We start from the raw sequence: 21,459 nt of genomic DNA, 5'->3' as shown, positions 1-21,459 counted from the left end.
ACAAATTTGAAGTATCATTTTGATGTCAGTGAGTCTATGTGTTATTTTCAGAATTTGATTGCTTGGTTTTCCCTGTCTGCTGCTTGGTTCCTTCTAGAACTGTAAGTCCAGTCGACTCAGACTATTATGAAGGCACCGGATATGGCAGAGTGGCCATAAACGAACAGCCGAGAACTATTGACATAAGTGTCAAGTCTAGCGTGGAAAATGCTTTACTCTTCTTCACAGGAGATGAGGTAAAGGATCTTTGTGATGTTGATACATTTAGCATTCAGTTAAATTAATAATTAAATTCCAGTGTGTAATAATGTTTACCACAACTTCTTTTTTCTCCTGTGTGACACAGAATAAGTACTTAATGGTGGTTGTAGAGAAGGGTTACATTGCTATTCAAGGTAACTTGATCACAGAACCAATTAAAGGATCAGTCAAAGTGTTCCCAGTAAGGAAGATTTTCTTCTTTTTCTGTTTCTTCTGGATTTTCTTCCTTTGAGTTTTATTCCCTTCAGAATTAACAATTTATTTGTATCTTTTCCACTTTTCTTTCTAGGCTCAAGTTGATTTTTTGAATGTTAAGCTAGTTTATAGGCCTGGGAAAGTAAGTATTATTGCAGGCTCCCCACCACTTACGGCCTCCCTCAATGAATACGATTTCAGCAACTTTAAAGATTTCTATATTGGTGGTGTAACGCAAGAGATCAGACAAAGGTACATCCTTATCAGCATTTTTTTTTTTTAATTTGTGTATTTCCATCCTGTTTCAATGAGACTTGTATATAACCTGTTGTTTTGTTTTGTTTGTTTAATTAAAGGTGGGGCATCACCATTCCACCATACAAGGGGTGTTTGAAAGATTTGAAGGTAAACAGCAATTTTAGACCACCTGATGAACCAGTGGGAATCAGCAAAGGCTGCTTGCAGGATTCACTGGTATGACTTTCACCTTATTTACACAGACCAACTGAAATATTGTTATTACTGTGAAGAAGAGCACAGGTCCATTCAGTAAATTAGAATATTATTGAAAAGCTAATTGATTTCAGTAACTCTGCCTCTAATTGAAACGCATTACTTACTAGTAGATTAATTACACACAGCCTGATGTTTCAGAGCTTTTATTTCTATTAATGATGATGATTTCTTTTTGTGGGGGTGGACAGGAATACTTTTTTCTTAGCTGGCATGAAGATGTATACAGTAATTGTCCCAGAGAGTTTCAAATTTGAGGCCACACTTTGCAGCAGTTGTCTATCGGGGAGCTTCGGAGATTTGTTGATCTTTTTTTTACAACCCTGCTCTCTGTATGATGAGGAAAGATGAAGTTCTCAGCCAGTTAGTTTTTTTTTTTTTTCTAATTATTGTTCCTGCTGTAAATATGGGCAAGTTTAGCCAAACAGCTTTTTGAGAAGCCAATCCCTGACCTCTGGTTAGCAATACATGTCAGCTTTATTTGAATGACAAGTCAAATATTTACTTATTGTTCCTGGACATTGTAATTAGATTCACAAAGTATACATTTTTTTTTAAAAAATCCCCAAGTAAATCGGCTTTAATGTCGAATACAATTGTTTACTCTGCCATCCACTGTACGGTTAAAATGAAATATAAAACAATATATAAAAAATATTACTAATGATTACAACAAAACTCATAGATTTACATGAAACCATATTAAAAGATGTGGCACTAAAGTGGCTGGTTTCAGTTGTCTTTGCATGCATCTATCGAGAAAGGAAGGCTAAGTGAAGGCAACTCTAATTTTACTTTTTTTCGTCTTAAACTTTATCTGATGAAATTAACATTTGGATTTTTATTTTCAGTTTGATATTATGCTACTGTAATCATAGATAGACTTATCTGAAAGCTTTTTTCACGTATCTTCACATGTGTCATGCCCTCTGTTTAGAGTTCGTACAAAGCACAGTTCAACTTGAGGAGCTCCCTGAAAGCAGACCTCCAAGACTTCAGCTTGGAAAACGACGTAGTGGTGTCCCTCGGATTCAAGAGCACAGAGAGCCAGGGCATTATATTGCAGAACAAAAAACTGGTAAATTTACCTCTCTACTTTATAACCACCTTTTCTAATGTGCTTATGCAAAAAGAAGTAAAATCTTTATTGTGGTTTTATCCTCCAGGGAAACCAGTTAAACATTGCAATGGAAAATGGCTACGTGATTCTGCACGTTGACACCATTAAATGGAAATCAAGCAAACAGTACAATGACGGGAACTGGCACTATGTGACTGTCTCCAAAAAACAAGGAAGGTATGAAATAAAAATTTGTTTCACGTGTTCTAGGAATGTAATAAGAAACCAAGTAATGCTTACTGGAAGGTGTGTAGTTGTTCAGTTACAACTGTGATTATTTAGGCTTACTATTTCAAAACCAAAAATAAAATAACATTTAATCCAAATCAGGAAAATATTAAATTTTAAATAATTTTTGCTACAAATGTTTGTTGTTTTTTTCTTTTTCTTAAGGATTGCAGTGCAGATTGATGATGAAGACTATGGTCAGCAAGAGAGTGGCACCATGTCCATACCTGACACACAGGGCTCTACTTGGCTTGGAAAAGAGAATTTCAAAGGCTGCATTTCCAACTTTTACAGTCGACGGTAATTTTTCTTTCTTTCTGTGTCTACTAAAGTTGCAGTAGGCAACTTTAATAAAAATGCTTTTTACATATTTGCTAAAACTGCCACTATGTCGTGACAGTGTAACATGAGACAGATAGTTTGTGAACAAATTTACTTCCTTTGCTTCTTCCCAGTGGTCCTATTGCTTTCTGCTGAAATATGCCGCTACCAGACTGATACCGGCAATCAGATCTAGGTAGAGGGTCTTAGCGCAGTCAATCACATTTGTGTACGGTTCAAGATTACTGGTTTGCTGCAGCCATGCTAATGGCAGAGAAACAACTTACTGCTACAGAAAAGCTGTTTCTCCACCATCAATAGTGGCCATGTTTCCTAGCCTATGCATTCAGCTCTGTGCAGCAGAGAGCAAGAGGGAGGATGTGAGCAGCATGATGATGGTGGTGGACAGTGCTAAGTCCCTCCTCCTTGCTCTGATTGGTTGTTTTTGGCCAAGTGCTATATATCTGCAGATGGCATAAGGACCAAAAGGAGGAGGCAGGGGAACTTGATTGTTTTCACAGATTGTCTGCCTCATATTATACTGTCATGACATTATGACAGTTTTTAACAAATATGTAAAAAGTATAATTTTTGTAAAAGTTATCTACTTCAGCTTTAAGAGTTAAATTTATGTGGTTTGGTTTGTTGTACCGTGTTTCCTCCAAGGTGTGATCTCAATCTGATTTGTTTGTGTTTTGCAGGTCAAACGAGTTCAAGCCTGAAAACCTATATGACTTCCAGGCTTCAGGAGACGTCCAGATAGATGTGTGCACTGCCAGCAATCCCTTTCAACTCCGCTTCAACAAAAAGGTGAGGTTTGACATCTATGCACACCTGAACTCCAGATCAGAAAGTAGTCCTTAGTAAAATACTTAATTATTCCAAAACTAAAGGGTATAAATCAGAGTTCCCCAACCCTCGTCCTCGGGGCTCAGTGTCCAGCATCTGTTGCTGCACACCTGGCTTCAATGAATGGATAATTACGAGGTTTTGGTAGCACTTTGACACTTGGAGGCATGCTAAGTACGGGGATTTCGTAAATGGGCAACCAATGAAGGGATTCTCAAGCGTTCCATGAAAAGTTCAGTCAGCTGGTAACTCACCACAGTGATGAATGACTGAAATTAGCTTTGTTCGGGTAAGAGCTTGCCACATGTGCTCCAGTTCTGACCAGCATTGCTACTGCAAAGCACATGGGTATAACATGTGGGTCATTGTTGAAATATTGGATTGATGGGAATCTTGAGTTTCTGGTTTATAGTCTGTTAGGGTGGGGTAGGAAAAAAAAAAATCAGACATTCATATGACATATTTCAGCTTAAAAGGTTTTTGTGCAGTAAAATAATTCAATATATGTCTACAGCCGCAGAGAGAGAACGCTTTCAAAATGTTGATGTTATTATGCACTTACATAATTTTACATTTTCTCAAGAATAATGTGTTTTTTCGTTTAATCTGTTTGTTTTTCCTCTGAGGATATCATGATGTTACCCAATAACTTGTGACCTAATGCTTGCTTCCTCTCTTGTGAAGGAAATCATATCTAATTACATTTTCCTCTTACTGCCACTTTTATCAACTTGACATTATCTGTATTAAATTGTGCTGCCTCATTTTCTAGAGATGAAGAAGAAGGAGACCAAAACCTGCAGATGACGACATGAATCTAACACTGACTGCTGTACCCCTATGATTTCCTCTAGCATATGCACAAGCTCATTTATTTACTGTGTATTCTACACAATGAAAAAAAAATGTGTATGAATGCTTCGGTACCCGTGCCAAACAACAAAATGTATTGTACTTCATCCTTTGTCCTTCCTATTTGTGTTCACCATCTATATTGTGAATAATAACCCTGAAAGGAACACGTCTCTTCGCTTTCTTCCATGTAATCCTTCTAAGTGATTCACAAGCACCTTGTTTTTAATTCACTAATGACACATTAAATCATGCTTGATTATATAATCAAAGAAAATGTGCTCTAATCACAGCTGATTTTAGCAGCCGCTTCCATCACTTTTTAATCACCTTTTTCTAACACTCTTCCATCTGTGTGAATAATAAATAATCATGAAGTTGCATTTCCGGCTGAATGTGTGAATGATGTATGCTGAGCAGTTTAGCTTAAGAAGACAAGGTGAAGCAGAGACACCTGTTAAAGAGTGCAAATTCGCAGAAATATCCGGAAGAAAAGAAATTCTCAAAGAGATGTGTTGCAGTAATCAAGTGCAAGCACACTGAGCAGCATCGGCTGAAATGTTAGGGGTGAAGTGTGAGTATGTTGTGTATGGTCATGTAGACATGAGGTTAAAAAGTGCGAAAGGCATTTTCAACTTTTTAGTTTGCAGTAGAACATCAGACTTTGACTTTTTTATTTGAACTGAGTTAGCCCCAAGATTTCAAGACAACTATTCCTGCAAAGGTTTTGAGCAACTATCCAGTTGGTCATTTTTTTTTTGCTTGCATTAAAATAATTGGAGAGGCAGTGAAAGTCCTTTAACGTTGCAAATGGTTAAATCTGCACATTTTAAAGATGTTTTTAGATCCCAAAAATCTAGAGAGGAAGGAAGGAAAGAGATGATTACAACATAATTCACACAATAGTCCTAAAACTGAATGATTGGAAGTATTAATTTACATAAGAATACATTAAATATCCACTAAAAAAAAAAGAGAGACCTTGAGAAGAAGCAAGAGGATTACTCACATAAGCCTCACCTTGAGGTAAAAATATGTAGGCTTTTCTTTACTGTCACCTCTGGATTTTCTTTTTTTTTCTTTTTCTTTAAATCAAATCTACAACAAATTGATTCCACTAATCACCCTTGTCCTTGCTTGCTCATTCTCACTGTAAACAATATGGTATTTTGGTTTGGAGCCATATATTAACCTTGATTCACAATAATTGAATGACGTAAATAATGAATTCTCAGCTGCATGCGGGGTCACGGAAGTACTATAATATGCTGCCACTTTCACGCTACACATGGTGAAGCAAATGAAAAAATCAGGTAATACAAAGTTTAGGAGTGAAAAAGTTAATTCTCATGAAGCTTTATACGAAAGTGGGAAGAAATAGGTGTCACAGTAAAATAAGGGGACATGGGCTCATATCTGTGTTTGCTTTTATTTTTATTAGAACATGAGCTAGATTGGTACAATCAATTCTAGTGAGTTGGTGATAAAGGAACTGAGTACATTCACCGATGAAAACCATTCAAATTCAAAACTATGAATGTAAATAAACACAGTTTGCCTCCAAAGGACAGTGTCCAACTAATTCCTATCATGACTTAACTTGGTGAGTGGATGACAAATAAAATCTGAATTTTAGGGTTTTTAAAAAAAAATAAACTTGCACTAGCCAATTGGCCAGTTATTCACTGAATAATAATGTGCAGGTCATAGGCAAAAATGAATATATTTTAAAATTCATTAAATGCGTAAAAACAAAGAACTTCCACCGTATTTGGCCTACTAAAAACATCAATCAACAGCATGTCGTTTGATGCACTTCTTTAATTTGACCCAAAAACAGATAAATATAACCTTCATGGATGAAAGCAAGCCCTTTAAAATAAATGCTACAGGGGAATAAAAAGAAAGTTCACATTAGCCTGATTTTTATTGTGAAGTGAGTTAACTGGGATTTATTATAATGCCCAAATCCAAGCCTGGAATTTCCAATTAAAATTATTTAGTTTTGGGAAAATGTTTTCTGAAATTTAAGATTTAAAAAAATAGCAGTTGTTCCTTTTAGAAATAAAAACACAGCCTAGTAATAAAACAGACAAAGCAGGCCTATTATAAAAAATAAAAATCTAAATCTAAAGTCACAAAAGCTTCACATTTGATAGAACCCATGCTTGTGATAATTTTTGCAACTCAAAAAGCATGCTGCCTTATTTCCCAGCAGGGCGGGAGCCATCCAGAGACCTGCAGCTGATAGGAATTCAAATATCAACTTGTATTAAGAGTCTTCTCCTTTTTTTTGTTTTTGTGCTGCTTTTCAGGATAGTGAGAAGCAAATAATAAATGAAAGCGCCTCAGTCTGTGAATTCCCAGCCAAGCTTCAACATGCTTATCGCATGGGAGGGCCTGTGAGCAGCTTGAGCTACAGCCTACCATTACAGGTCTTACAACCCAAGTGAGTGACCAGTTCCCTTATGATCTCACATCTATGAATACCAATAAAAACCAGAGCTGTAATTGAGAATATAGTTTTTTTTTTTGTTTGTTTTTGTTTTATCCTATCCAGGCCTCACTTCTCTCTGGATGTCAGGACTCGGTCTCCTGAAGGCCTGCTATTCTTTGCAGCGACCAGAGGAGGGCAGTCTCATCTGGCGTTGTACATGTCTAAGGGCAGGATCAGACTCTCTGTGGGAAAACAGAGGGAGATATTCAACAGAGAGAAGTACAACGATGGAAAGTGGCATTCGGTCAGTAAATATACATCACTGTATACAAGCCTCTGTGTGTTTATAGCTGAAACCTGATGTTTACATCTAACTGCAAAAAAAGACACTTACCTCTACATGGGTGAAATCAAATCAGTTGTAATCTTTTCTGTTTTAGGTCAGGTAGGATTACTAAAATTATTTGCATTTGCCAAATGTCGGAATAATAAGCTTGGAAAGTCTACATGCTACATTTTCTTAGTAGTAGATAGAATTGTCTTTGAAACTGTTTAGTATTGGTTGATCCCTTAGGATCTCCTTCTCACAAGCTTTTTTCTGTGCTCTGCTCTCAAATTTTCTCACATGTAAACATGTGGAAGTATGTGATACACATGTGTATCATATGTAGAAATATGTGAAACCCATGTGAAAAAATAGGAATCACATGTTTTGTTTTTTGTGGGCGGGGTGGGTTTCCTTGAAACTTCTCAAAATCGTCGTTTTTCATGTGACTCATCACTTCACATGTGGTACATAATTTACTCGTGTGATTTTTGCAAGTAAAATTTATGGGATTTTTCTGTAAGGGGATTGTGATAATGGCCAAATTAGACATGTTTTGAAAAAATCATTTGTGTCCACTTCAGCATTTAAAATAGCATTCTGTCTGTCTATGTCGGTTTTAGTGTGATGATGTCATTCCTCTCTGATTGGCCTTTCAGCTCCTGTTGGTATTTCACTACAAATGATTACATTCGCTTACCAATGCAACTTCAGCCAACAATTTAACATAGCCCCTTCTTTTTCTCAGATGTTGATGCTCACATTTGGAAACAAACATTAATTTCTGAAAAACAGAACCTGCCTCATACCTAAATACTACCATGGCTGGACATTCCCGTTGTGTTTATACATGTGTAAAGTGTAGCTTTGAAAATGAATGTGGTAGAGTCAAGGTTTAAAAAATGGCATTTATTCCTCCTAATAGCTCAGCAGATTTTTTCCCCATAAATTCACAAAAGAAACCTGTGTTTTTGAGATGTTCCTTTACAGCAGTGCAGATCTGATTTCACACCAGAAGCTTGCAAAACCATAATGCCATTGTCATTTGGATTATAAATCCTCTCATTATTCTTAAGAAATAGAAATTATTTTAGTAATTTTAGATAAACAACAGCAAATGTTTAGTCTGATTTGCAGAATGACAAAAAAGTTGTGTATTTTTTTTTTCCTTACAGTTTTATATCCGGTTTCAGCTACATCGTAGCAGCCATCCCTGCATCACTCAGTCTATTTTGCAAAGCAAAGCATGTGTTGAATGTATTTGTCTGTAGGTCATGTTCAGTTTGGAAAAGAAGAAATTCCGGTTGATTGTCGACGGGATCAAAGCTCAGGATGGTCAGCTGACTAACTCTGAGTTGAAGTCTATGCAGCAGTTCCTCCTGCCTGCATACCTGGGCAGTGCGCCAGAATCCCTTCAGAAAGAGTTAAAGGTAGCAAAACACAACTAAATTCAGTTAACGTTTCTGGTGAAAAATTGCGGCTAATTTAGAGAAATAAATACTACTTTTGCTTTCAGTCAAAGGCTCTGCCAAAGCAAAGCGTGTCCGGCTGTGTGCGTAATTTTAAGATGAATGGAGCACTGATGTTAAACCCATCGTCAAACTACGGTGCAGGACCCTGCTTTGAGGGGCCGACACAAAAAGGGGTGTATTTTGCAGGAAATGGAGCACATGTCATAATCAGTAAGTACATCACTTTTGTGTTCTTTTAATACCACATTTTTATTTCTAATCTATGGTTTATAAGAACACCATTGGTGCTTCACTTGAGCACATGAAGCGTTGTAATTATATAGTACTCTGTGAATTGGATGATGGTGATTTTTTTTTTAAATTTTACTTATGATTTAAACCTTTTAGGGACATATTTCAGTATATTAAAAAAAATGTTTTATTTAATATATAAAAACTAGGAAACTCAAAAAAAATAGTTTTCTGTTCATTAGTTGCTCCCCATTACTTTTTTTTTTTTTGTAACTCACATTATCTGCATTTGTTTTCTGTATTTCAGATGACTCCTTTGTTTTTGGTTCTGACCTGGAGGTGCTGTTTAACATACGTCCCCACAGCCAGACTGGACTCCTGCTTCATGTCGGTGATTCCACCAGTCATGTAAACACAATGGGCCACTTTCTCAGCATCTATATGCTTGGAGGAGAGGTGAGAGTACTTAGATGCTTTCTGCTGCCACAGAACAGTCTTAAATGCTTGCCCGTCTCTTTACATCTCTTTAGGTCGTCTCTAAATTAGGTTGGCTTGGTTTTAAAATTGGTAGCTTCAAAGTCAGTTGATTCTACCTTTGTTATCAAAGTTGACTTTATTCGTATGGGGTTAACAGTGAGACATTTGCATATGTTTCTATTTGCAGGTGGTGGCACACGTGAACAACGGAAAAGGAGAGTACAGGACATCAGTGAAGCCAAAGACCTCTTTATGCGATGGAATATTTCATAAAATTTCAGGTGAAACAAAACTTAGAATTGTACTAATACCCAATACAAATATCGAACCAAATGTGAAATAATGCTGTCATGTGTTTTTAACTTAGGCCAACAATGAGGACAATGAAAATATTTATTGATTAAGGAGAAAAATATATATTTTTTGCACACTTATGCAGTGTGACAACATTTAATTCTAGGGTGTCACTTTTTACCGTCTTCTTGTATTTATGAATAAAGCTTTGGAACAATAGTCATGGTCAAAAGATTCTCAGATCCAGTCAACATGTCAAAAATACTATTTTATTTGAACTGTGCTGAATGGTGAAAATGCTTATTTCTTCTGTATATGATCCTATGTTATTCAGTATATTTGCTTACAATAACTTCATTCACTCTTAATATAACAAATGTCAAAAAATGATAATCATTTTTAGCTGATAACTAACGGATTTGTAGTCATGATTTGTAGTCAGGAACAAGTTTAAAAGCATCTTCTATCATAAAATAATCTAGAATTTATTTTTAGAATCAGTTTATTTCCTCAAAATGAATTTGCAGAGATGACCTCTGCTCATCCCGGCCTTGATGCTTTTCCCTTTGGGTTCAGGTTTTAGTAGCCTCAGCAGTTTCCTTAGTCATTTTGTTTGCTCAGTTAAGACCAGTAAAGCTGACTCATCTGAAATGGAGGAGTCATTTTGTTACCAGAAAGGGTTAAATTTTTTTTTTCAGCTGAAAGCTATGATACCTGCTGCTGCATTGGTAAAAATATAAGTAGCTCAGTGAAAAAGTATTTGTTTATTTATGTGCCTGTAATTACTTAGCGTCAAATCTTTCCTCCCTTTTTCTCCTAGTAATCAAGAGAAAAAATGTTGTACAACTATCTGTGGACACGTTGGACAACTACAAGATAGGTCCACCATCTTCTACTTTCCCTTCGACCAAAGATCCTCTTTATGTCGGTGGCATTCCTGGTGAGTATCGGTGTTCGTAATGTTCTTAATTTGTTAGAGCTTAGTGAGATTCACAACTGAATTTCAGAATAAATTATAAATAATAAAAAAAGAAATATGACTAGAATCTGGTAAAAATGTGTAACCCTCCCCGCCCCCTCGAAAATAGTTATCTTTTAATACACTACCATGAATTTAAAATAATTTCTTAAAACAACAAGAAATAATCTATTTGTTTGCATGATTTTATAATAACTACTAACACAATAATTGACACCCCTAACAATACATATACATTTTAAAAAGTAACTACCTAAGTACTTGTTTCCCTGGAGTATAAATTTAACCTGAATTTGGGGTCAATTGCTCCTCAGAATGGAAAGAAAGCAGAACAAGGAATGCCAGTGTATGCTGAACTTCATAAGTCATAAAATTGCTAAAGGAATAAAGCTACTCAGCTAAACTCACTCACATACATGCACTGAGAGCAACATTTAAAAAGCTTTATCACTGAAACTAGATAAAAAAATTAAAAAAAGGTTATCGTCGTCATACAGTCAGTAGGATGGGAAACAAAATCTCCAAAATTCATTGTTATAAAATTGCAGTCAAGAGTGACATCTTGTGATCAACAAGTCTTTATAATACCCATTACTTATATATGCCATCCAGCTGTTGGGGAGTAACAGACACTCCCGGTGGATCTGATGCAAAACAGTTTTAGGTTCAAAAGCACCTTAAAGCCACTGTTATGTACAGCAGAGGCAAGTATCATTATAATTATTAATAATATAACATCTGCTAATAATATTAGCAGATGTTAATTTTATTACATTTTATTAAATGTAATAAAAAAATTAAAAGTTTATGCCAAATATGTAAACAATCATTTTGCAAGTTCATGTACAAGTTTCACATGTAGGCCACATGACCACTGTTTTCTTCTTGAACTTTAGCACACTTCACTGAGTGATCTACCCACCAAAACCACTTCAAATAAATACATTTCTAGCAAACATAAAATTAAGAATTTATATNATTGGGGATATGATTGAGGAAGCCAAGAGGAAAGCAGCTTCAGCCAATAACACGGCCGCCGAGACTATGGACAAACTCGATAAAATTAGGAAGGAGATCGACAAGATCAATGTGTCTCCTGCTAATGCCAATCTAAGCACTGACCTTAGTGAAGTGGACCAGTCTGGTGAGTTTTCTGATTCTTTTGTAATGAAGTGCTTCTCCCTTGCCTTGATAACGGTCATACTAAATATATTTCTGTGTGAATAAACATGTAAAACTATTTTACACGTTTAACTTTTCTGTCTCTCACCTTTTAAACGCAGTAAAGGATTTGCTGAAAACAATTCCGTCGCTGAACAATAAGATCTCTGAGGTTGAAAACCTGACCTCCGGGTTCTCGGGCCTCGGTAACATATCTGAAAACATAATGAAGATCAAAGAACTTATTGAGCAGGCCAGAGATGCAGCTGACAAGGTGCGTGCAGTCAATCCCTCTAAACGCTGTCCGACTTCTTACGTTTCTGCTTTGCTGTTTCAATTAAGTGTTAATGCCAGACAGAATTTATAAATACAGTTTTCAAATGATTCTTTTTTTTTTTCAAAGAGGGAAAAGAGCAACATCTAGGTGAACCCTTACACTTTTAGGAAAATATTCTGTGGACTCTTCTGTGGAGCTTTTTGAAAGGCGCGTGTCCCTCTACGTCTGACATTAAACTAATGCAGTATTTGAGAAGCAAAACATCGTACTGACGGTCAAACATGGCGGTGGTAGTGTGATGTTAATTTGTAGCCATAATAACCTTTCTTATTTGATGGAACCATGAATGTCATTGAGCTGAAACCAAGCTCTGAATGGCACAAAAATAAACCAAATGAAGGTTTTGGAATGTCCTAGTCAAATCTAGACTTAAGGCATGATCTTAAAAAGGCTCGTCATCCTCCAAAACCCTCAACTGTAGCTGACAAGGAAAAAAAAAAAAAATTATTTTGCAAAGTAGAGAGAGTCAGAAACACTCATTAGCAATTGTTGCAATCACAAGATGGCATTTGTTGCTGCTGGGAATGGCGCAGCCACTTATTACGTCATGGAGGGAATTATTTTCTTACTTGCGTAGGGTCAGGTTGGTTTGAATAAGTTACTTCTTTTAACCTGTGAATTAATAGTTTTAAAACTATTTTTTTTATTATTAACTAAAGTTATCCTTCTACAATATCAAAATTAATTTGAATCATTTAGTGTGACATTTAAGGGGGGAAAAAAAAAGAAATCTGTAAGGGGGCAAATACTTTCTCACAGAGCAGCACAATCTATTTCTGTAACGAATCAAGGTGAGGTCTACATGTCTGCATAACATCTTGTCTCGTCTCCTCTTCAGATTGCGATCCCCATGAAGTTTTCCGGGGAGGGTCACATCGAGCTGCGCCCACCGAAGAATCTAGACGACCTGAAGGCCTACACCACCCTGTCTCTGTCACTGCAGAGACCAATAGGGAGAGGAGACGGAAAACGCAGGCGCAGACAGACTGGAGACATTACAGACATGTTTGTGTTGTACCTTGGCAACAGAGACGTGAGTGAATCAGTATCCGCGGCAATTTTTAGATTGTAATTTTGCTCACGAGACTAACAAAACTATGTTCTGCAGTCCTCAAAGAATTACATAGGCATGGTGTTGAGGCAAAATCGCTTGTATGCCCTGTACAAGCTGAACGGACAGGAGAAAGAGCTGGAGTCTGACTTGATTTCCACCTCCAACCCTCAGCCGGCCACATTTGATAAAGTGGATCTTCACAGGTGAGCCACCTTACTTCAGCTCAGCTCTCACCGTGTCTCTTCAACATTTAGTTTCTTTTTGCCACAAATTCTATTGCATTTTATTATAAATATATGTGACAAACAAACACAAAGTTCATACAAGTGCAAGGAAAATGATCAATGTTTTCCAGAAATCTTTATAAATTTAAACTTGAAAATCCAAAGTTTGTTTGTCTTCTGATAACCCAAATGGAAATTCAACACAGCCAATTCCATTCAGACGTCACTGATTAGGTAAATACAGCCAATCTGTTTGTAATGTAATCTCAGTATCAATCCAGGTGTTTCATGAAGACCTCAATGGGTTTGAAATCATTAGTAAATAAGCAGCATCATGAACATTATCTACACACTACATAGGTCAGGGATAAAGCCAGGGAGAAGTTCAAACCAGTGTCAGGTAGTATAGCAAGTTTTAAATTTCGTGGAGCACTGTGCAGTGCCGACACTAAAAGCCGTAGGTCCAGAGATGTTTGTGGGTAGAGTGCAGAGAGACTTTATGTTGGTCTTTTGCGTCCATTTCCAATTACATATGTTAACATTTGTAGCAGTAATATGAAGAAAGCACTTCCAAAGACCTTACGGTTCTCCAACCATTTTCAGTCAACTCTGTGGCGATATGTAGATACCACTATAGTGTTATCTTTCTTTTTTTTTTTTTTGTTGAAAGATGAGCAGATGTAATAATCACAAAGTCCTTTATTTTCTTTCTTTCTCATGATTTAGAATTTACCAAGATGTGGAGCTAACACTGACCAAAGACATAACCTCTGGGCCACCTAATAAGCTGCCTACCTTTCATCGGTCCGAAAGAGGAGAGGAGAGCAAGAACCTCCTGAAATTCAGTCCTGATGACGTTGTCTTCTACGTTGGAGGCTACCCGTCCAACTTCACTGTGAGGAGCTGTAGCACATCTACCAACATTCAGTTTACAGACGGTTTTGTGTCCAGAACAGTCATCAGAAATGCTTTCTTGTGCTCCGTTTCACTTTAGCCTCCTCTCTCTATGAGGTTGCCAAAATACACGGGCTGCATCGAGTTCTCCACCTTTAACAGGAAGGCCGTGAGTCTCTACAATTTCCAAAAAGCAGAAAGGATCAATGTCCAGACTCCCTGCAAGAGGTACTGAGACTACAAATTTGAAGTATCATTTTGATGTCAGTGAGTCTATGTGTTATTTTCAGAATTTGATTGCTTGGTTTTCCCTGTCTGCTGCTTGGTTCCTTCTAGAACTGTAAGTCCAGTCGACTCAGACTATTATGAAGGCACCGGATATGGCAGAGTGGCCATAAACGAACAGCCGAGAACTATTGACATAAGTGTCAAGTCTAGCGTGGAAAATGCTTTACTCTTCTTCACAGGAGATGAGGTAAAGGATCTTTGTGATGTTGATACATTTAGCATTCAGTTAAATTAATAATTAAATTCCAGTGTGTAATAATGTTTACCACAACTTCTTTTTTCTCCTGTGTGACACAGAATAAGTACTTAATGGTGGTTGTAGAGAAGGGTTACATTGCTATTCAAGGTAACTTGATCACAGAACCAATTAAAGGATCAGTCAAAGTGTTCCCAGTAAGGAAGATTTTCTTCTTTTTCTGTTTCTTCTGGATTTTCTTCCTTTGAGTTTTATTCCCTTCAGAATTAACAATTTATTTGTATCTTTTCCACTTTTCTTTCTAGGCTCAAGTTGATTTTTTGAATGTTAAGCTAGTTTATAGGCCTGGGAAAGTAAGTATTATTGCAGGCTCCCCACCACTTACGGCCTCCCTCAATGAATACGATTTCAGCAACTTTAAAGATTTCTATATTGGTGGTGTAACGCAAGAGATCAGACAAAGGTACATCCTTATCAGCATTTTTTTTTTTTAATTTGTGTATTTCCATCCTGTTTCAATGAGACTTGTATATAACCTGTTGTTTTGTTTTGTTTGTTTAATTAAAGGTGGGGCATCACCATTCCACCATACAAGGGGTGTTTGAAAGATTTGAAGGTAAACAGCAATTTTAGACCACCTGATGAACCAGTGGGAATCAGCAAAGGCTGCTTGCAGGATTCACTGGTATGACTTTCACCTTATTTACACAGACCAACTGAAATATTGTTATTACTGTGAAGAAGAGCACAGGTCCATTCAGTAAATTAGAATATTATTGAAAAGCTAATTGATTTCAGTAACTCTGCCTCTAATTGAAACGCATTACTTACTAGTAGATTAATTACACACAGCCTGATGTTTCAGAGCTTTTATTTCTATTAATGATGATGATTTCTTTTTGTGGGGGTGGACAGGAATACTTTTTTCTTAGCTGGCATGAAGATGTATACAGTAATTGTCCCAGAGAGTTTCAAATTTGAGGCCACACTTTGCAGCAGTTGTCTATCGGGGAGCTTCGGAGATTTGTTGATCTTTTTTTTACAACCCTGCTCTCTGTATGATGAGGAAAGATGAAGTTCTCAGCCAGTTAGTTTTTTTTTTTTTTCTAATTATTGTTCCTGCTGTAAATATGGGCAAGTTTAGCCAAACAGCTTTTTGAGAAGCCAATCCCTGACCTCTGGTTAGCAATACATGTCAGCTTTATTTGAATGACAAGTCAAATATTTACTTATTGTTCCTGGACATTGTAATTAGATTCACAAAGTATACATTTTTTTTTAAAAAATCCCCAAGTAAATCGGCTTTAATGTCGAATACAATTGTTTACTCTGCCATCCACTGTACGGTTAAAATGAAATATAAAACAATATATAAAAAATATTACTAATGATTACAACAAAACTCATAGATTTACATGAAACCATATTAAAAGATGTGGCACTAAAGTGGCTGGTTTCAGTTGTCTTTGCATGCATCTATCGAGAAAGGAAGGCTAAGTGAAGGCAACTCTAATTTTACTTTTTTTCGTCTTAAACTTTATCTGATGAAATTAACATTTGGATTTTTATTTTCAGTTTGATATTATGCTACTGTAATCATAGATAGACTTATCTGAAAGCTTTTTTCACGTATCTTCACATGTGTCATGCCCTCTGTTTAGAGTTCGTACAAAGCACAGTTCAACTTGAGGAGCTCCCTGAAAGCAGACCTCCAAGACTTCAGCTTGGAAAACGACGTAGTGGTGTCCCTCGGATTCAAGAGCACAGAGAGCCAGGGCATTATATTGCAGAACAAAAAACTGGTAAATTTACCTCTCTACTTTATAACCACCTTTTCTAATGTGCTTATGCAAAAAGAAGTAAAATCTTTATTGTGGTTTTATCCTCCAGGGAAACCAGTTAAACATTGCAATGGAAAATGGCTACGTGATTCTGCACGTTGACACCATTAAATGGAAATCAAGCAAACAGTACAATGACGGGAACTGGCACTATGTGACTGTCTCCAAAAAACAAGGAAGGTATGAAATAAAAATTTGTTTCACGTGTTCTAGGAATGTAATAAGAAACCAAGTAATGCTTACTGGAAGGTGTGTAGTTGTTCAGTTACAACTGTGATTATTTAGGCTTACTATTTCAAAACCAAAAATAAAATAACATTTAATCCAAATCAGGAAAATATTAAATTTTAAATAATTTTTGCTACAAATGTTTGTTGTTTTTTTCTTTTTCTTAAGGATTGCAGTGCAGATTGATGATGAAGACTATGGTCAGCAAGAGAGTGGCACCATGTCCATACCTGACACACAGGGCTCTACTTGGCTTGGAAAAGAGAATTTCAAAGGCTGCATTTCCAACTTTTACAGTCGACGGTAATTTTTCTTTCTTTCTGTGTCTACTAAAGTTGCAGTAGGCAACTTTAATAAAAATGCTTTTTACATATTTGCTAAAACTGCCACTATGTCGTGACAGTGTAACATGAGACAGATAGTTTGTGAACAAATTTACTTCCTTTGCTTCTTCCCAGTGGTCCTATTGCTTTCTGCTGAAATATGCCGCTACCAGACTGATACCGGCAATCAGATCTAGGTAGAGGGTCTTAGCGCAGTCAATCACATTTGTGTACGGTTCAAGATTACTGGTTTGCTGCAGCCATGCTAATGGCAGAGAAACAACTTACTGCTACAGAAAAGCTGTTTCTCCACCATCAATAGTGGCCATGTTTCCTAGCCTATGCATTCAGCTCTGTGCAGCAGAGAGCAAGAGGGAGGATGTGAGCAGCATGATGATGGTGGTGGACAGTGCTAAGTCCCTCCTCCTTGCTCTGATTGGTTGTTTTTGGCCAAGTGCTATATATCTGCAGATGGCATAAGGACCAAAAGGAGGAGGCAGGGGAACTTGATTGTTTTCACAGATTGTCTGCCTCATATTATACTGTCATGACATTATGACAGTTTTTAACAAATATGTAAAAAGTATAATTTTTGTAAAAGTTATCTACTTCAGCTTTAAGAGTTAAATTTATGTGGTTTGGTTTGTTGTACCGTGTTTCCTCCAAGGTGTGATCTCAATCTGATTTGTTTGTGTTTTGCAGGTCAAACGAGTTCAAGCCTGAAAACCTATATGACTTCCAGGCTTCAGGAGACGTCCAGATAGATGTGTGCACTGCCAGCAATCCCTTTCAACTCCGCTTCAACAAAAAGGTGAGGTTTGACATCTATGCACACCTGAACTCCAGATCAGAAAGTAGTCCTTAGTAAAATACTTAATTATTCCAAAACTAAAGGGTATAAATCAGAGTTCCCCAACCCTCGTCCTCGGGGCTCAGTGTCCAGCATCTGTTGCTGCACACCTGGCTTCAATGAATGGATAATTACGAGGTTTTGGTAGCACTTTGACACTTGGAGGCATGCTAAGTACGGGGATTTCGTAAATGGGCAACCAATGAAGGGATTCTCAAGCGTTCCATGAAAAGTTCAGTCAGCTGGTAACTCACCACAGTGATGAATGACTGAAATTAGCTTTGTTCGGGTAAGAGCTTGCCACATGTGCTCCAGTTCTGACCAGCATTGCTACTGCAAAGCACATGGGTATAACATGTGGGTCATTGTTGAAATATTGGATTGATGGGAATCTTGAGTTTCTGGTTTATAGTCTGTTAGGGTGGGGTAGGAAAAAAAAAAATCAGACATTCATATGACATATTTCAGCTTAAAAGGTTTTTGTGCAGTAAAATAATTCAATATATGTCTACAGCCGCAGAGAGAGAACGCTTTCAAAATGTTGATGTTATTATGCACTTACATAATTTTACATTTTCTCAAGAATAATGTGTTTTTTCGTTTAATCTGTTTGTTTTTCCTCTGAGGATATCATGATGTTACCCAATAACTTGTGACCTAATGCTTGCTTCCTCTCTTGTGAAGGAAATCATATCTAATTACATTTTCCTCTTACTGCCACTTTTATCAACTTGACATTATCTGTATTAAATTGTGCTGCCTCATTTTCTAGAGATGAAGAAGAAGGAGACCAAAACCTGCAGATGACGACATGAATCTAACACTGACTGCTGTACCCCTATGATTTCCTCTAGCATATGCACAAGCTCATTTATTTACTGTGTATTCTACACAATGAAAAAAAAATGTGTATGAATGCTTCGGTACCCGTGCCAAACAACAAAATGTATTGTACTTCATCCTTTGTCCTTCCTATTTGTGTTCACCATCTATATTGTGAATAATAACCCTGAAAGGAACACGTCTCTTCGCTTTCTTCCATGTAATCCTTCTAAGTGATTCACAAGCACCTTGTTTTTAATTCACTAATGACACATTAAATCATGCTTGATTATATAATCAAAGAAAATGTGCTCTAATCACAGCTGATTTTAGCAGCCGCTTCCATCACTTTTTAATCACCTTTTTCTAACACTCTTCCATCTGTGTGAATAATAAATAATCATGAAGTTGCATTTCCGGCTGAATGTGTGAATGATGTATGCTGAGCAGTTTAGCTTAAGAAGACAAGGTGAAGCAGAGACACCTGTTAAAGAGTGCAAATTCGCAGAAATATCCGGAAGAAAAGAAATTCTCAAAGAGATGTGTTGCAGTAATCAAGTGCAAGCACACTGAGCAGCATCGGCTGAAATGTTAGGGGTGAAGTGTGAGTATGTTGTGTATGGTCATGTAGACATGAGGTTAAAAAGTGCGAAAGGCATTTTCAACTTTTTAGTTTGCAGTAGAACATCAGACTTTGACTTTTTTATTTGAACTGAGTTAGCCCCAAGATTTCAAGACAACTATTCCTGCAAAGGTTTTGAGCAACTATCCAGTTGGTCATTTTTTTTTTGCTTGCATTAAAATAATTGGAGAGGCAGTGAAAGTCCTTTAACGTTGCAAATGGTTAAATCTGCACATTTTAAAGATGTTTTTAGATCCCAAAAATCTAGAGAGGAAGGAAGGAAAGAGATGATTACAACATAATTCACACAATAGTCCTAAAACTGAATGATTGGAAGTATTAATTTACATAAGAATACATTAAATATCCACTAAAAAAAAAAGAGAGACCTTGAGAAGAAGCAAGAGGATTACTCACATAAGCCTCACCTTGAGGTAAAAATATGTAGGCTTTTCTTTACTGTCACCTCTGGATTTTCTTTTTTTTTCTTTTTCTTTAAATCAAATCTACAACAAATTGATTCCACTAATCACCCTTGTCCTTGCTTGCTCATTCTCACTGTAAACAATATGGTATTTTGGTTTGGAGCCATATATTAACCTTGATTCACAATAATTGAATGACGTAAATAATGAATTCTCAGCTGCATGCGGGGTCACGGAAGTACTATAATATGCTGCCACTTTCACGCTACACATGGTGAAGCAAATGAAAAAATCAGGTAATACAAAGTTTAGGAGTGAAAAAGTTAATTCTCATGAAGCTTTATACGAAAGTGGGAAGAAATAGGTGTCACAGTAAAATAAGGGGACATGGGCTCATATCTGTGTTTGCTTTTATTTTTATTAGAACATGAGCTAGATTGGTACAATCAATTCTAGTGAGTTGGTGATAAAGGAACTGAGTACATTCACCGATGAAAACCATTCAAATTCAAAACTATGAATGTAAATAAACACAGTTTGCCTCCAAAGGACAGTGTCCAACTAATTCCTATCATGACTTAACTTGGTGAGTGGATGACAAATAAAATCTGAATTTTAGGGTTTTTAAAAAAAAATAAACTTGCACTAGCCAATTGGCCAGTTATTCACTGAATAATAATGTGCAGGTCATAGGCAAAAATGAATATATTTTAAAATTCATTAAATGCGTAAAAACAAAGAACTTCCACCGTATTTGGCCTACTAAAAACATCAATCAACAGCATGTCGTTTGATGCACTTCTTTAATTTGACCCAAAAACAGATAAATATAACCTTCATGGCTGAAAGCAAGCCCTTTTAAATACATGCTACAGGGGAATAAAAAGAAAGTTCCCATTAGCCTGATTTTTATTGTGAAGTGAGTTAACTGGGATTTATTATAATGCCCAGATCCAAGCCTGGAATTTCCAATTAAAATTATTTAGTTTTGGGAAAATGTTTTCTGAAATTTAAGATTTAAAAAAATAGCAGTTGTTCCTTTTAGAAATAAAAACACAGCCTAGTAATAAAACAGACAAAGCAGGCCTATTATAAAAAATAAAAATCTAAATCTAAAGTCACAAAAGCTTCACATTTGATAGAACCCATGCTTGTGATAATTTTTGCAACTCAAAAAGCATGCTGCCTTATTTCCCAGCAGGGCGGGAGCCATCCAGAGACCTGCAGCTGATAGGAATTCAAATATCAACTTGTATTAAGAGTCTTCTCCTTTTTTTTGTTTTTGTGCTGCTTTTCAGGATAGTGAGAAGCAAATAATAAATGAAAGCGCCTCAGTCTGTGAATTCCCAGCCAAGCTTCAACATGCTTATCGCATGGGAGGGCCTGTGAGCAGCTTGAGCTACAGCCTACCATTACAGGTCTTACAACCCAAGTGAGTGACCAGTTCCCTTATGATCTCACATCTATGAATACCAATAAAAACCAGAGCTGTAATTGAGAATATAGTTTTTTTTTTTGTTTGTTTTTGTTTTATCCTATCCAGGCCTCACTTCTCTCTGGATGTCAGGACTCGGTCTCCTGAAGGCCTGCTATTCTTTGCAGCGACCAGAGGAGGGCAGTCTCATCTGGCGTTGTACATG

General features: G+C 36.7%; 2 protein-coding genes across 2 annotated transcripts in view; both read left to right on the top strand.

The window, feature by feature from the left end:
• Window positions 1-10,535, top strand: part of LOC103143063 (laminin subunit alpha-3) — a 71,748-nt gene extending 61,213 nt beyond the window's left edge. Inside the window, exons 62-76 of the mRNA XM_016674932.1 lie at window positions 98-236; window positions 347-442; window positions 551-708; window positions 813-930; window positions 1,907-2,047; window positions 2,136-2,266; window positions 2,483-2,617; window positions 3,340-3,448; window positions 6,655-6,788; window positions 6,900-7,080; window positions 8,373-8,531; window positions 8,618-8,783; window positions 9,112-9,260; window positions 9,469-9,562; window positions 10,396-10,535. Of these exons, the coding sequence (XP_016530418.1) occupies window positions 98-236; window positions 347-442; window positions 551-708; window positions 813-930; window positions 1,907-2,047; window positions 2,136-2,266; window positions 2,483-2,617; window positions 3,340-3,448; window positions 6,655-6,788; window positions 6,900-7,080; window positions 8,373-8,531; window positions 8,618-8,783; window positions 9,112-9,260; window positions 9,469-9,562; window positions 10,396-10,535 (2,050 nt within the window). The remainder of the gene's footprint in view (window positions 1-97; window positions 237-346; window positions 443-550; window positions 709-812; window positions 931-1,906; window positions 2,048-2,135; window positions 2,267-2,482; window positions 2,618-3,339; window positions 3,449-6,654; window positions 6,789-6,899; window positions 7,081-8,372; window positions 8,532-8,617; window positions 8,784-9,111; window positions 9,261-9,468; window positions 9,563-10,395) is intronic.
• Window positions 10,536-11,517: 982 nt separating this feature from the next.
• LOC107837007 (laminin subunit alpha-3-like) lies at window positions 11,518-19,185 on the top strand. Its single transcript, XM_016674976.1, has 15 exons — window positions 11,518-11,698; window positions 11,838-11,989; window positions 12,891-13,085; window positions 13,161-13,309; window positions 14,057-14,225; window positions 14,325-14,452; window positions 14,561-14,699; window positions 14,810-14,905; window positions 15,014-15,171; window positions 15,276-15,393; window positions 16,370-16,510; window positions 16,599-16,729; window positions 16,946-17,080; window positions 17,803-17,911; window positions 18,723-19,185. The coding sequence occupies exons 1-15, from the start codon at window positions 11,542-11,544 to the stop codon at window positions 18,726-18,728; spliced, it is 1,983 nt and encodes a 660-aa protein (XP_016530462.1). The 5' UTR covers window positions 11,518-11,541; the 3' UTR covers window positions 18,729-19,185.
• Window positions 19,186-21,459: the final 2,274 nt, after the last annotated feature.

Source organism: Poecilia formosa, unplaced genomic scaffold (assembly GCF_000485575.1).
Source record: "Poecilia formosa unplaced genomic scaffold, Poecilia_formosa-5.1.2 Scaffold104, whole genome shotgun sequence".
NCBI lineage: Eukaryota > Metazoa > Chordata > Actinopteri > Cyprinodontiformes > Poeciliidae > Poecilia > Poecilia formosa.
Note: the sequence above shows the minus strand (reverse complement) of the source record. Positions and strands in the feature narration are given on the sequence as shown.